Source organism: Neovison vison, chromosome 3 (genome assembly GCF_020171115.1).
Source record: "Neovison vison isolate M4711 chromosome 3, ASM_NN_V1, whole genome shotgun sequence".
NCBI lineage: Eukaryota > Metazoa > Chordata > Mammalia > Carnivora > Mustelidae > Neogale > Neogale vison.
Genome location: NC_058093.1, coordinates 78,465,852 through 78,480,773, shown reverse-complemented (window position 1 = coordinate 78,480,773; position 14,922 = coordinate 78,465,852). Strand labels below are relative to the sequence as shown.

The window sequence follows — 14,922 nt, the reverse complement described above, 5'->3', positions numbered from 1 at the left end:
CGGACTGTAGCATCCTGGCTGCTTCTCGAGGCTTCCGTCCCTCTGCCTCCAACCGGCAGACCTCCTCTCCTCCGTCCCCGCTCCCTTCCCGGGAGCCGGCGTCGGAAGGCTGGGACTGCACCGGGGGGGCGGAGCTGCCTCTCGGGCCAGGAGGTGGGAAAGTGGAGAGCCGCGGGTCGGAGGCACGGACCTCGCGTCCGGGCTCCTGCGGCCGGCGGGTCCTTCCAACAGCTGCGGCAGCCCGCGCCAAGCGCTGGATCTTTTTGCTCAGCCTACAAGACTTGAGAACTCTCAACTGCCCCCTCCTCCCGCATTGAGTCTTTCCCTCTGTTTTCCTCTCCATCCCCCGCCCCTCCCTCCGTTGGAGAATTTCATGCTTCTGTTAGCACCTTTTCGTAATCCAGGGGACGTGACAGTCCAGAGCTCCAAGGGCCTCCGCTGAATTCTACTTTTGTTTTTATTTCTCCCTCGCTTCCTCTTGTTTTCCTCTAATCGGATTCATCTGCGAAGTCTGGCGCTTCTGCCAGAGGGAGCAAGGAATAAATAGATGCTGCTGCCCCAGAAGGCTTAGACGTCGGGAAAGAACAGCCAGAGCGGCAGGGGCGGCGGCGGCAGGAGGTCGGCGGAGCTCGTGGGACCCCATTGGGGGAATTTGATCCAAGGAAACTGAGATCGTCGGGGGAGGAGAAGCTCCCAGATCATTGTGTCCACTTGCAGGGGGTAAGAGGGGACGGCGGAGCGGGCCTCTCAGCGTGCTCGGCACTGCTCCACCCTGCCCCGTCCTGCCGGGATCATGGTCTGTGGCAGTCCTGGAGGGATGCTGCTGCTGCGGGCCGAGCTGCTCGCCCTGGCGGCGCTTTGCCTGCTCTGGGTGCCCGGAGCTCGGGCTGCAGCCTGTGAGCCCGTCCGCATCCCCCTGTGCAAGTCCCTGCCCTGGAACATGACCAAGATGCCCAACCACCTGCACCACAGCACCCAAGCCAACGCCATTCTGGCCATCGAGCAGTTCGAAGGTCTGCTGGGCACCCACTGCAGTCCCGATCTGCTCTTCTTCCTCTGTGCCATGTACGCGCCCATCTGCACCATTGACTTCCAGCACGAGCCCATCAAGCCCTGCAAGTCCGTGTGCGAGCGGGCCCGGCAGGGCTGCGAGCCTATCCTTATCAAGTACCGTCACTCGTGGCCCGAGAGTCTGGCCTGCGAGGAGCTGCCTGTTTATGACCGTGGCGTGTGCATCTCTCCCGAGGCTATCGTCACCGCGGACGGAGCGGGTGAGTCCTGACCCGGCCCAGCCTCTCTCCTGACCTCCAGCCACCCGGCTCCTCTCTTCTCTTGAGTTTTTGTTACTTGCCTTTGGCTTTCTAGTTCTGCCTGTTTTCTTGGGGTCGCTTCTCTTAGTCACTCCTCTGTGGGGCACCACTTCTTTCTTCTCTCTTCCAGTTCCATGCCAGTAGGTAATCTTTCATTCCACTCTGGTCACACTTGTCAACACTGACCCTGCACTTTCCATCCTTTACGTGTCCTCGTTGCCACATCTTGGATGAGTGATGCTCCTTCCTTACTGTCTCAATCTGTTTACAGGCACTGCACTTCCTTCCCGGATTCTCTTGCATTCTCAATCCTCCCCTTTCCATAGCTTTACTGTGTTAGCTGCTTGTCAAGACTGTGTGGCAAGAACAGAAAACTGAAGCACCATTTTCTTCTAATTATTAGAAATGCCTAGATAATTTCAGTAACCTTACTCTAACCCACAGATGTTAGTGGTTTGTGTTTGCTCAAAGTCCAATTGGAGCAATTACCTTCACCTTAAATTTCCCCCTCCTTTCAATGAGATAAATTGTTCTTCTATTCCAGACTGAAACAGCTGTGAAACATTGCTATGCACTGCTAATTAGCTTCTGTGACTTGCTCCCAGCCACAGAGCTGGGGAAGGGAAATTGCTGGGCTCTTTTCACATTCCCACATGCCTTCAAGTCCTTTTGTAAGTGACATATGGATGAAAAGAGTTATATTTAAGGCGTGCTATCATCATTCACTCATGTAATGTTATTTTTAATCTCACTCCTTATCCCATTGTTAAACTCTGCAAATATGCCTTTAATACTTTATTTCATGCCCTTTGTTCTGTGTGTGCATCAACCACACATCTATCTTAATCTTTCCGTACCGGAAAGCTTGATTGCAGTTCTACATTTAATAGAATCAATCACAAGTTGTTTTCTTACTAGTGTTTGGTCTAATTATGACGCTCATAACTCTGAAGACCTCAGCTACACCTAGTTCGCTATGATTTGTTTAATTCTCACTCAATATCACTCTTACCAATTACCCCCGAACTCAAATTTCACCCTTCATATAATTTCATATTTTCTGTGGTGGGTCCCTTTTCATCCCCTTCCCAGAGGAACTCTGTTACTAGATGCGATGACTTAATTGCCTTCTCTGTTCGTTTCCTGGGCAGCAGTTTTTTCCTTCTACCTCTCAGCTTGTCCAGCCTATGCTCACGTCCTTAGTCCATTTCTAGGTAATAGTTCCTGGTTGTCAAGAGAATTGACTTGGAAAAATTGCTTTCTGTGCACCTTGACCCTCTTCATGGAAAGTGAGCAAAGAGGCAAAAAGTACAAATAGCTGCAAAACCAACACTGAACAGAAAGATTCTAGCAGCTTTTCCATCATCCTCTAGGTCTTATATAGACCTATTGTCTTCTTGATTTTAATCAAGAACTAAGAACTGGCTGTATACTATATGCAGAAAGGAATGTATTTCTGATTAATCTCTGGGCTAAGAGCATGCTCTTGAGCCTTTGTACTCACTAACATCACAGGCTGTGCAGAAACTGGAAGAGCCTGGTCAGTTGTTGCCCTGGTTTGCCAGACCCTTAGAATCAGTTAAATGCTGGTGCTTCACTCAGGCCAAAGACTAGGAATGAGGTGACTGTGGCTCACTCTGAAATGCTTTCCTCCCCTTAAAGGAAAAGACTTGCTCTGAAACCTCTCTTAGAAATGGACCTTAAGCGAGAGAGGTTTGGCAAGGGTAACAGCTTTCAAAACCCATGGTCCGTATGGATGGGAAGCAGTTTTCTTAAGTGTCCCTGAATTACCTATCACTGGGGACCAAATGCAGAACAATTGCCTCATTGAAACACTCAAATAGGCCATGCATGGAAACAATTTGTCAGTCCTTAGGACCTGGTTTCTGAGCTGCTTTAAAATGCCATAATATCTGCTTTGTTGACAGCATCCTTGCTAGAAAAATACAGAGGGTTAGGTGGCAGTGGGAACCGTATTTTTGTGACCGGCTCCCTTTACCACAAGCTTCGTTGTGAGTCAGAGACACCGGTGGCAGGAGGGAGCCGCAGGGGAGGTGGGGATGGGGAACGGAGAGGTGGATTCTAACCCCAAGGGTCTCCTGGCTTCCGAGGCCAGCTTGCTGAAAATTGCATTCCCTATCCTGGGTCAAACTGTCAGGCACCTGGAATTACTTAGTAAGTACCATATGTGGCCAGTTTAATTTACGATGCAATATACTCTTTGGTTCAGTGGGATATGATAGTTCATGAAGCCCTTTTTTTTCTCCCTTTAGGTATAAACAGAATCACTTATGTTTTATGATTAAAATCCAGCTGAATACAAAAATGAGGTCTCCCTGAATGAAAGGGGCCACCCTTCACATTCCTTTGATGCCAAGAGGATTTTGAAATCCTACCATTCGCATGGGTCTGTTCGCTCCTAGCTCAGGATGATGCCACAAACAAGTTTAGGCCCATTCACAAAGCAAAGTCTATTGAAATGGAGTAGTGCTTCGAACTACTTTTTGCTTTCAAAATACTAAGGCCAACATACGTTAAAAAAAAAAAAAAAAAAGGTCTCCAATCCTGACCATTACCAACAAATTCACATTACATGTGTTCCTTTTCCCACATTGTTTATTTACTGTAGAGCTGGGGCTTCACGCACAACTGCTTTATCTGAATGAAGACCTCTGGTCCAGTCTTCAGTACTTGTGGCAAGTACATGTGGCAAGTCAGGAGTATGGGCTGGGAGCCTGGCCAACCAGGCATTGAATCTGGACTCTGCTTCCTCTCAAGTGTTATTATGGGGAAATTCCGTAAGCTCTCTGATTGAAAGTTTTCTGGGCCGTACCATGGGGACAGCCTGCCTCTACATCCCCGGGGCATGGAGAGGATGAAATGAAGCAGCCTAGTCCCTGAGACATAGTCCCTAAACAGCCTGTGCTACTCTTCCACCATGATAATCGTCATTCTCTCAAGATGAGGTTTTCTTTTTTTGAAATGGGATGCTTGTCAGTGCAGATACAGCTTAGAACTTCGATCACTTCAGCTCCGGAAACCAAGCTGCACACCAGGAACCAAGTGGAAAAGCCGATTTTCCTTCTGAACATATAAGCTTAATATTGCACTTTCTGCAAAAGGACTTTGGACCTCAGGCTCAAGAATAATTTCCTTTGGGAGCACCAGGAAGAAAGAAGGAGTCTGAGGGATGTCTGTTAGTTACAAATAGTTTATCTTGGAAACAGAGAGATCAAGAATTTAAGAAAACTTATGGTATGATAGTCATCAGCTATTTATTCAACGCCCATGGCTCGTCATGCCAAGGGCTTCATAATCTATGCTCAGTCGTTGCTGGTTTCCGTGGTAGCTTGTCACCCCGGCTCTTGCTCAACACGTCTCCCGGCCGTCTCTTGCCTGCCTGCCCCACGCCAGCTTTCCCATGCAGGCGCTGCCGTGGAGTCATTTCTCTGTGCTCTGAGGAACAGGCAGCCTTTTCTTTAGGCCTGGTCTGCAAATATTTGAGGGGCCAAATACCAAGAAGGAAGAATTATTCAGTGTGATAGGAGGAAAATGGAATGGAAAGGAGAAATGGAAATTTTAGATTAAGGCTGGAGAGAACACATTTCTGAGGACCGGTCATTCCCTAAAATGTTGAAAGGTACTCTGGATGGGGTAGGGACAAGAGTATCTCCGGGAGCTCTGGTATTTCATTGTAGCTAACGGAATTAGTGGTAACAGAATCTTTCGTAGTCCCCAAATCTGATTTTAATAATTCATTTTCTATTTCATTCTTATCAAACTTCCAAATAGTTGTTGCTATAAATAGCATCATTGACTCCCTTCTGTTTGGCCTTTGTCTTTCCATGAGGCTTATAGAAAGAAGAGACAGTTTTGAATAATTAAGAACTGGGTCTGTTTCTGCAGCTTCCCAGTTTTAGAGGTAGAGGCCCTTAGTTGGAATTCTAGCTTTGCCACTAAGGTTAGGCCTTGAGCAAGTCGTTTGAGATTGACCCTGGGAACAGAGAAGAACAAAAGAACTATTCATGTGTAGTGACTAAGAAATGGCAAAGCAGAGGGTAAGTGCTTAGCAAAAACAGCATGCTCCGGGAGGGGAGAGGACGTGTCCTCTCAGGAGAGGGGTCTTTGGCAGCAACAGAATAAGCAAACATATTCTGTCTGCTGTTCTAAGTGTGTTATGCCTATCAACTTATTAAAATTCCATGGTAGGTACTATTATTTCCATTTTGAAGAAAAGGAAGCTGAGGCATGTAAGTGACTTGTTCAAGTTCATGAAGCTATTAAGAGGAAAGGTTCAAGCCAGAATCCGTTATCCACTACACTTCCCATCTCATGGAGAAAGAGGTGATTCATAACTTAAGGAAGAATCTGTGTCTTTTGACTATCAGATTTCAGTTAAAGGCTCAAATTTTGTCCATTGTATTTTGAAAGCCCACTTATGTGTAGTTTAAGAGAATAAAAGACAGCCCTGGACAGGGATTCCAAGAGATAAGAGATAAGTACTTCAGTGCCCTTTTGAGATAACAGGGTGCATTCCAGACTTTCACAGCTAACCCAGAGCCCCTCAATCTCATCATGCCACAAAGTGAACTCCTCATTTCCTTACCTCATCTGCCTATTCTTTTCTAGTATTTTTTATATGGTTGTGAGGCCCCATATGCATGCTCCAGGCCTGAGAGTCAGCCTTGATTTTACCCTATTTTTTTTTTTAAAAGATTTTATTTATTTATTTGAGAGAGAGAGAACATGAGCAGGGGGAGGAGCAGAGGAAGAAGGAGAAGCAGACTCCGTGCGGAGCATGGAGCCCAACACGCAGCTCGATCCCAGGACCCCAAGATCATGACCTGATCCGAAGGCAGACGCTTAACTGACTGAACCCCCCCAGCACCCTGATTCTACCTTATTCTTTACCCCTTCCTACCCTGCATTCAGTAGATATCAAATGTTACTGGATCTACTCTGAATCCAATTTCCTCCCCTCCTTCTCTGATGTTACTCTCTTAGTTCGGATTTCAACATGTCTCACACGTATTACGGCCACAGGAGAATAACTGGCTTGCTTACACTCAGTATTGCCCCTCCATATTCCAAGAGGATGATCATTCTGAACTGCAGATTTGTTGCTTAAAATCCTTTGGTGTCTGTCTCTAGCCTTCATGACCTCATCCCTTCTTACCCCTCTAGCTTCATTTCTTCCTGCTCACACTTCTGTTTTAGCCACTCTGGAGACTTGCAGGTCCCTTGGTGAGTATGGTAGTTTCTTTCCATACTTCTTACACATGTTATTTTCTAAGTGGAACCAACCTTCCCCACCTCCTTTAGGAAGCTTCTATGACTATCCTTGGGGCATACAACCTACTAATGCCTTTTAATGTAGGATGTAGGATTTTAATGTAGGATGATTTTGTTGGGATTCCTAAGTTGAATTTTCTGAATACAATTTTTTTTGGATTATTTATGACCAGACAACCTTTTTCCCCCTCTTTTAATTCTAACAACTGATTTCTAAGCACTTTTAAAAACAGGAACATTTTCCTGTGAATAATAATGAAAGAAGAAAACCACTTTCCTAGGTTCAACTGTATCAAGGGTTCCCCCCAACCCAGGAAAAGAGATGTATTTTTCATTTTTATTTAAACCATTCAACACTTAACAGTTACTTTACATGTGTATTAATATAATTTCTTCATTTATAGAAAGCTCATTTTTAAAAAAAGATTTATTTGAGAGAGAGAGTGTGTGTGTGCATGAGCAGGGGAGGAGCAGAGGGAGAGGGATTCTCAAGCAGGCTCCCTGATGAGCATGGAGCCCCAGGCAGGCCTGGATCCCATGACCCTGAGATGATGACCTGAGCCAAAATCAAGAGTTGGCTGCTTAATGGACTGAAACACCCTGGCACCCCGGAGAGATCATTTGTGTATGGATTAAATACGTGTTATCATGATTATTGGACTCAGGAATAAGCCGTTGGCATGTTGCTTTAACACTTGGTTATGTTTATCATTAATAAAGTTGTTGAATAGAATAAAAGTCATAAAATTAATAGTATATGACTGAGCAGAACCTAATGTTTTGGAATCAAGTATTTGTTGCCCCCCCCTTTTTTTCTTTTGGTAGTTACTATCTTTCCTTGTATATAGCTTTTTAAATACCAGATGAATAAAAGTTAAAAAGAGATCAAAAAAGTTCATCCCAGATGATGATTACTAAGCCTGAGAAAGTAACTCATTAATTGTAATTGGAGTGCTATTGTCCTAAAATGATATTGAGCTACTCCTTTTTAATTTATTCATGATACAGCCTATAAGGAAAAAGGACAGAGGAAGAACATTACTTTCTGTTAGGATAAATGGATACTAAACTCATTAAACATAAAATGTTAGTACAAAATTTAAACATAAAAGTATGGAGTTGCAATATCAATAAGAATATGTAGGGGCATGCAGCAAATTCAGCATGGTGTTTTGCTGAGGCAGTCTTATTCCCTAGAGGCTGAGTTCTTAACTAGAACCCAGAAAAACTTTTTATAAGTACTATTTACTGTGTGTTGTTACCATTTTCTGGGATTATGGTGGAGTCACTGGCCATTTCCACCTATGTCTATTAATCGCATTGGCTTGAGGGGTCCTTGCATGGTATGCTTGCTTTCTGCTGAAGAACTGTTTAGTTTATAGGTAACAAAGGGCATGAGAATGTGGTCTGGATGTTTTCCTGAATTTAAATATAAGCTAGTCATGTGTGATACATCTATTTATTGAAGAGATGTATGGACTTCTTTTAGTTAAAACACAAGTGTTGCGTGAATGCTTAATATGTATGTGGATTTTATTGGGTCAGAAATTTCGTGAGACTCAAAAACTTATTAAATCCTGAAATTTTCACAGTTGTTGAGGATTCAAGGAAGTGTATCATCTCTCAGTCACACTAAAGAATAGGTCTTGTCCTTATTTGATCTCTAAGTAATAGCGTGGCAAGGTCATGGCACTAATAAGAATCCACTTCCTTGAGATTCCTGGGTTCTTACTCAAATTAAATTTATGACTGAATTAGATTTTTGCATGGGAAATTTTGAAATAATAATGAATAAATTATAATTCTTTCTTTATTCTATCACCTTTCAGATTTTCCTATGGATTCTAGTAATGGAAACTGTAGAGGAGCCAGCAGTGGTGAGTATATCACTATCTTCCCAGTTTTCATTTGTGTTCAAATTTGTCTTTGTAACCTAGATACTCAACTCTTATATGGCTGCATTTGTGTCCTGTGTTTTGAAAGTAAAGTTAAACATTTTAATTTTATTTTAAAAGTTAGCACATAATAAAATTGACTTTTTCTCTTGGTCATTAAAACTTGTGTGGATTTTATGAGTTCTGTGGATTTTAATGCATGGATAGACTTGTGTAACCACTACCATGATAAAGATACAGTTGTATCTCCTCAAAAGAAACTTCCTCATGCTGTCTCTTCATAATGTCAAGCTCCGCTCACCCTTAACCACTGGTCATCGCTGATCTATTCCCTTCTCTAGCTTTGTGTTTTTGAGATGATCTTATAAATGGAACGGTAGAGTATGTAACCTTTTGAGTTTGGTTTATTTTACTTATCACAACGCCTTTGAGCTTTATCCAAGTTGTTGGTGCATGTAGCAATATCAATTTGTTTTAATTGCCAAATATTTTATGCCTTGAGTCCATTACTATTTGTTGAGCCATTCATGTCTTGAAGGATCGTCAGGCTGGTTCTAGTTTTTGTCAGTCATGGGTAGACCTACTATAAACATTTGTATAAAAGTTTTTGTATAAACATTAGTCTTCGGGACGCCTGGGTGGCGCAGTTGGTTAAACGACTGCCTCCGGCTCAGGGCGTGATCCTGGAGTCCCGGGATCGAGTCCCACATCAGGCTCCCAGCTCCATGGGGAGTCTGCTTCTCCCTCTGACCTTCTCCTCGCTCATGCTCTCTCTCACTGTCTCTCTCTCTCAAATAAATAAAATAAAATCTTAAAAACAAACAAACAAACAAAAAAAACAAAAAAAAACATTAGTCTTCATATCTCTAGGACAGATATCTAGGAATAGAATTACTGGGATTATATGGTAATGTGTTTAACTTTGTAAAAAATAGCCAAACTGTTTCCAAAATGGTTATTCAGTTTTACAGTAGCGATATGTAAGAGTTCCAGTTGCTGTGGATCCTTTTTTGCCTGTGGTATTTTCAGGTTTTCATTTTCTTAATCCTAGCTATTTTAATAGGTGTGGAGTGGTAGCTCACACCTATTAAAGTAGTGCTGTATTCTGGATATAAAGAACCATCTTTTGGTTCCTTTGATTTTTCTCCATTGTTTCTCTTTTCAATTTTATTGATTTCCACTCAGTATTTCTTTCCTCTGCCTGTGTAGGATTTAATTTTGCTGTCTTTTTTTCCCCCTTAAGGTAGAAGGTTAGATTATAATTTGAGACTTTTCTTCTTTTCTAGTATAGTAATTTAATGCTATAGGTATTCATCTAAGGATGGCTTTATTTGCTTTTTACAGAGCTTGATAGGTTTTATTTTAATTTTTCTTCAGTGTAAAATATTTTATAATTTCCCTTGAGACTACCTCTTTGACTCATGAATTACTTAGGATTATGCTGTTAAATTTGCTATTTGGAGATTTTTCTCTTTACTTTAAGTTGTTATATTTTATTCTAATTCCCCTATGACTAGAGAACATACTTTGTATAATCTTGTTCCTTTTAAATTTGTTAAGGTTTAATCTATGGCCCAGGATATGATTTATCTTGGGGAATGTTTTATCTGCACTTGGCAAGAAAATATATATATTCTGCAGTTGTTGGGTAGAATGTTCTTTTATTTATTTATTTATTTGGGGAGAGAGAGAGAGATAGAGACAGAGACAGAGAGAGTGAGAGAGCCCAAACAGGGAGGAGAGAGAGAAGCAGGCTCACTGCTGAGCAAGGACCCCATTGTGGGGCTTGATCATGGGACCCTGGGAACATGACCTGAGCCAAAGGCAGATGCTTAACTGACTGAGCCACCCAGGCATCCTAAGTGGAATGTTCTTTAAATGTCAATTAGTTTAATTAATACTGTTGTTTAGTACTTTTATATTCTTTCCCATTTTCTGTGTACTAGATCTACTGATTACTTTGAGATTAGTATTTAAGTCTTCAAATATTGTAGTCTTTACTATTTCTCTTTTCAAGGCTGTCAGGTTTGTTTTATGTATTCTGAAACTGTTATTTGGTGCTTCCACAGTTAGTATTTTATGTCTAATTGGGGAATTGACCCCTCATCATGTAATGTCCCTCTTTATGTCTGGTAATTTGCTCTAAAGTCTGTTTCTTTAATTATTATTAATACTACTAATAATAATTAGTTTATAATAATTTTTATACTTTATTATAAATAGTTATATTAATTAACTTCAGTTTTCTTTTGATTAGTATTTGCAAGGTAATCTTTATCCTTTTACTTTTAACATACTTATATTACTATGTTTTAAATAAACTTCTTGTAGACCTGGTATAATTGGGTCACTTTTTGTTAGTATTGGTATCTTTTGTCCATTTTACCAACCTTTGTCTTTTGATTGATGTGTTGAAACCATTTACATCTAATGTCATTACTGATATGTTTGTATTTAGATATACCATTTTATTATTTCTTTTCTGCTTGTCCCTTCTCTTTTTCATTCCTGTTTTCTATTTCCTAATTTATTTTGGATTATGTGAAAGTCTCTCTCTCTCTCTCTCTCTCACACACATACATATATGCAGCATACAGATATATCACAAGATATATATATATATATATATCATGAGAATATGTAACTTGGAATTTTTTCTTTTAGGCATAAAAAATACTTCTTTTAAATATTTATTTATTTTTGAAAGAGGAGGGCCAGAGGCAGAGTGAGAGACAGAATCTCAAGCAGTCTCTGTGCTGAGCATGGAGCCTGATCAGGGGGCTTGATCTTATGACCCTGAGATCATGACCTGACCTGAAACCAAGAGTTGGAGATGCTTAACCAATTGAGCCACCCAGGAACCCTGACATTAAAAATGTTTTAAACAACTCAATAGGAGAATAGCTTACTGTCTTTACACAGATATTTTTAATTTCTATTTTTTTCCCTGATTTCTAGTATTTCTTCTGCCTGAAGAGCATCCTTCAATACTTCTTCTAGAGCAGTTTTGGTGGCAATAAATTCTCTTAGTTTTCCTTTATCTGAAAATATCTACCTTTCACCTTTTCCCTAAGGACATTTTCACTGTATAGAATTCTGGGTTGGTAGTTCATTCAGTGCTTAAAAAAGTTATTCCACTTACTTCTGTCCTCTATGTTTCTCATGGAAAATTGTTAGTCATTCAAATCATTGTTCCCTTATATATAATGCATCAATTTTCTCTGGTTGTTTTCAAGAATTCTTCAGTCTTTAGTTTTTAGTAGTTGGATTATGCTCTGTCTGGACATTTGATTTCTTTAGATTTATCCTGTTTTAGGGTTAATTGATTTTCTTGAGTCTATAAGTTTTTGCATTTGTCAAATTTGGAGGCTTTCAGCAACCATTTCTTCAAATATTTATTTTTACAGCACATTCTCTTCTACTTCATGATGATGTGAATGTTAGAGCTTTTGTTATTGTCCTACAGCTCCCAGAGGTTCTGTTTATTCTCCTCCCGAACTTTTCTGTTTCTTCAGATTAGATGATTTCTTTTAATCTGTCTTCAAGTTCATTGAATTTTTCCTTGATCATGTCTGTTCTGCTATGGAGCCCATCCAGTAAATTTTTTATTTTAGTTATTGCAATTTTCAACATTCAAAATTTCCAACTGGTTCTTCATTGTATCTTAGATTTCTTTCTTGAGACTTTCTATCTTTCCATTCATCTCAAGAGTGTTCACTATTACTTTTGGGGGAATTTTTATGAAAACTGCCTTGAAATTATTGTTGGATAACTTTAATATTTGTGTCATCTGATTTTTTACCTGTACATATTGAGATATTTCTGGTTCTTCATATGCACGTGTGCATATGTGGTTTCCTTTGCTCTTTACTATGCTGTATATGGTAGTACTTCTGGATTTTCATTGTTGTATAGTATTTTATCATATGAATATACCACACATTATTTTAACGTTCTTGGATATTTGGGTTGTTTCTAGTTTTTATTTCTATGATTAGTGCTGTATTTGCTTCTACAAGAACATTATAACTACAGTTAGTTACTATATACCTTTTCTATTTCACTTTCCTCTAGGAATTTGCATTGATTTGGGTCTGTGTGTCCTGCCTTTCAGGTGTCTTTTTTTTTTTTTTTTCAGATTTATTTATATGAGAGGGAGAGGATGGGAGAGAGAGGGGTCATTCCCCTCCATGACCTTAAGATTAGTGGGAAGTTCTTTTCTACATTTGCTTTCATTTCTGATTTAGCCTCCACAGTCCACATATCCTTTCCTTTTGGACTAGACATGCTTCCTTGAGCACATCCTATCCTTCTTTACAGCTCCTTGAGTTCTTAACACCTGCCATTCAAAGTAAAAACAAATAATGATTATACTTTTACCCCCCCACCCCGCCACACACACATACAAAAACCTCCCCAGATTTAATGGTCTTTCAATGTGTTGAAGCTCTGTCATGATAAAAATATTTAATGGAGGAAAAGCAGGAGGAATTAGGTCATATAGAATAGTGTTCTTTCTCAGCTGTGGAAGATGCTGATGGTGGGAGGGCTTAAGGGAAGATCTGAGAGTGAGAAACAAGAGTTCCCAGTAGAAAGTAATCAGTCTGGTTTTATTTGTAGTGGCCAATCAACAATCAACGTTGAATTTCAACTTTCCTTCTGACTTTGTTAAATACCATTAACTCCAAACTTCTCTCCAAATTCAAGGGAAAATGGAAACTTAGAGGGAAAATACCATTTTTATTCTACTGAGAATCCCATATCTTTACATATTAATGCTAAAACAAACCAGACTATTAATACCAAAAGAATCACTTAAATTGTTCACTTGCCTGCTCATCAGAATCATTCCTTCGAAACAACCTGAGATCATGTCCTGAGCCAAAATCAAGAGTCAGATGCTTAACTGACTGAGCCACACATGTATATTTGTCTTGTAAAGTGTCTTGTACGTGGAAGTAGAATATTTATTTTATTGAATTGTAAATAACTTTGAGACATCAATTTTCATTAGACTGAAACAGTATTCACTGTTGATTTCCACTGAATCTTGTCAGAGTGACAAGAGTTTGACCAGAGGCAATGTCTACCAAAGGTGCACAACAAACATTTATATTGTGAAAAACATAAGTGAATGAAAATGACTTGTTTAGAATTATTTCATTACCTTCTTGATGCAATTGAGAATGATGTTCATGCAGTATCATAAAATCAGCTGGAAATTATGGGTGTCCAGCCATGGTTCTATTTTAATGACCACTCCAACTTTATATTTGATCAAAACAAACCACAATTATATAGTACAATTGATAAGTCAACATTCTGGTTAAGTGCAGGCATGGGTTATCAAACTGTTCAGAAGTTATGGTTAGAATAATATAGTACTTCAGTGTGTCAATGAAAGAAGATGGCATCAACAATACTATAAATAATTTACACAAACAGTTCAATGTGTAAAACTACCTGGAATGAATGTCCTTTCCTGGGTTTAGTGTTTACTGTTCCCCTTTTACAAATGTTTTCTTGTTCCCTGGTATAACAGGAATGATGAAAACCAACCAACAAACAGGCAAAACCAAGCTCATTCAGCTTGGGCACTGACATATTCACTTGTTCTGTAAAGAAAGTAGAAACTATTCACACTCAAAATTTGATGCTTTGGAAAAATGGAGCACCCGGGTTGATAAAATAGGGAATGAGGAAGGTACAAAAACATTGTAACCCACATAACCCCATTTTCAAAAGTGTCAAGTTGTTTGGCCTGGAATTTGGAAAAGAAATTCTTTCACTCCAGTTAATTTATCCTTTGCCTGAAAGTTTAACAGTTCTTTTCTCCTTTTTCTCGCTTCCTTCATTCCTTTTCTTCTTTCTTTCTTTTTGAGATAATGACTTAGTCTGAACAGCTTCCAATTTGTGAGTGTGTTTTATTATTGTAAACCCACTGCCCTAATAAAGAGTACATCACCTCTGGTTTCCATAATGTAGAATTTGGGAAAAAAACAATTTTAGTTTTATTCCACTGAATCATTTGGTCTGTCAAGTCAACACAGAAACTGAAGGCAGGTATTCGAATGGTGCAACAAAAAGATCTATTTTTTATTAAAAGAACTCTCTCAGCTTTCTACTTTGGGATGGTGACCAATTTATGAATTTTTGTATTTGAAAAACACAGTTTTGTTTTTTTTTTCCCAGGGAGGAGATCTAGCCGGTAAATTCTGACACTAAATAATCATAGACGCATAATCAAATTACTTTTCTGCTTTGTTTCCAAATATAAAATCACACTGTATTGACCTCTGAGGTTTCATCAGGTATATTTTCAAATCAGGGCAACATTAGCAGAATCCCCAGCATAAGTTGGGTGCTCTAAAACGTTCCATTAACATCTTCCTGCCTCTATTTTAGAGGTGTTTCCGAGAAACTCT

The 14,922-nt window shown here is 40.0% G+C and overlaps 1 protein-coding gene across 1 annotated transcript in view; it reads left to right on the top strand.

Annotated features, from left to right (window-relative positions):
* The first annotated feature begins 214 nt into the window (after window positions 1-214).
* The window catches only part of FRZB (frizzled related protein), a 31,319-nt gene continuing 16,611 nt past the window's right edge, over window positions 215-14,922 (top strand). Inside the window, exons 1-2 of the mRNA XM_044242491.1 lie at window positions 215-1,271; window positions 8,432-8,479. Of these exons, the coding sequence (XP_044098426.1) occupies window positions 794-1,271; window positions 8,432-8,479 (526 nt within the window). The 5' untranslated portion in view covers window positions 215-793. The remainder of the gene's footprint in view (window positions 1,272-8,431; window positions 8,480-14,922) is intronic.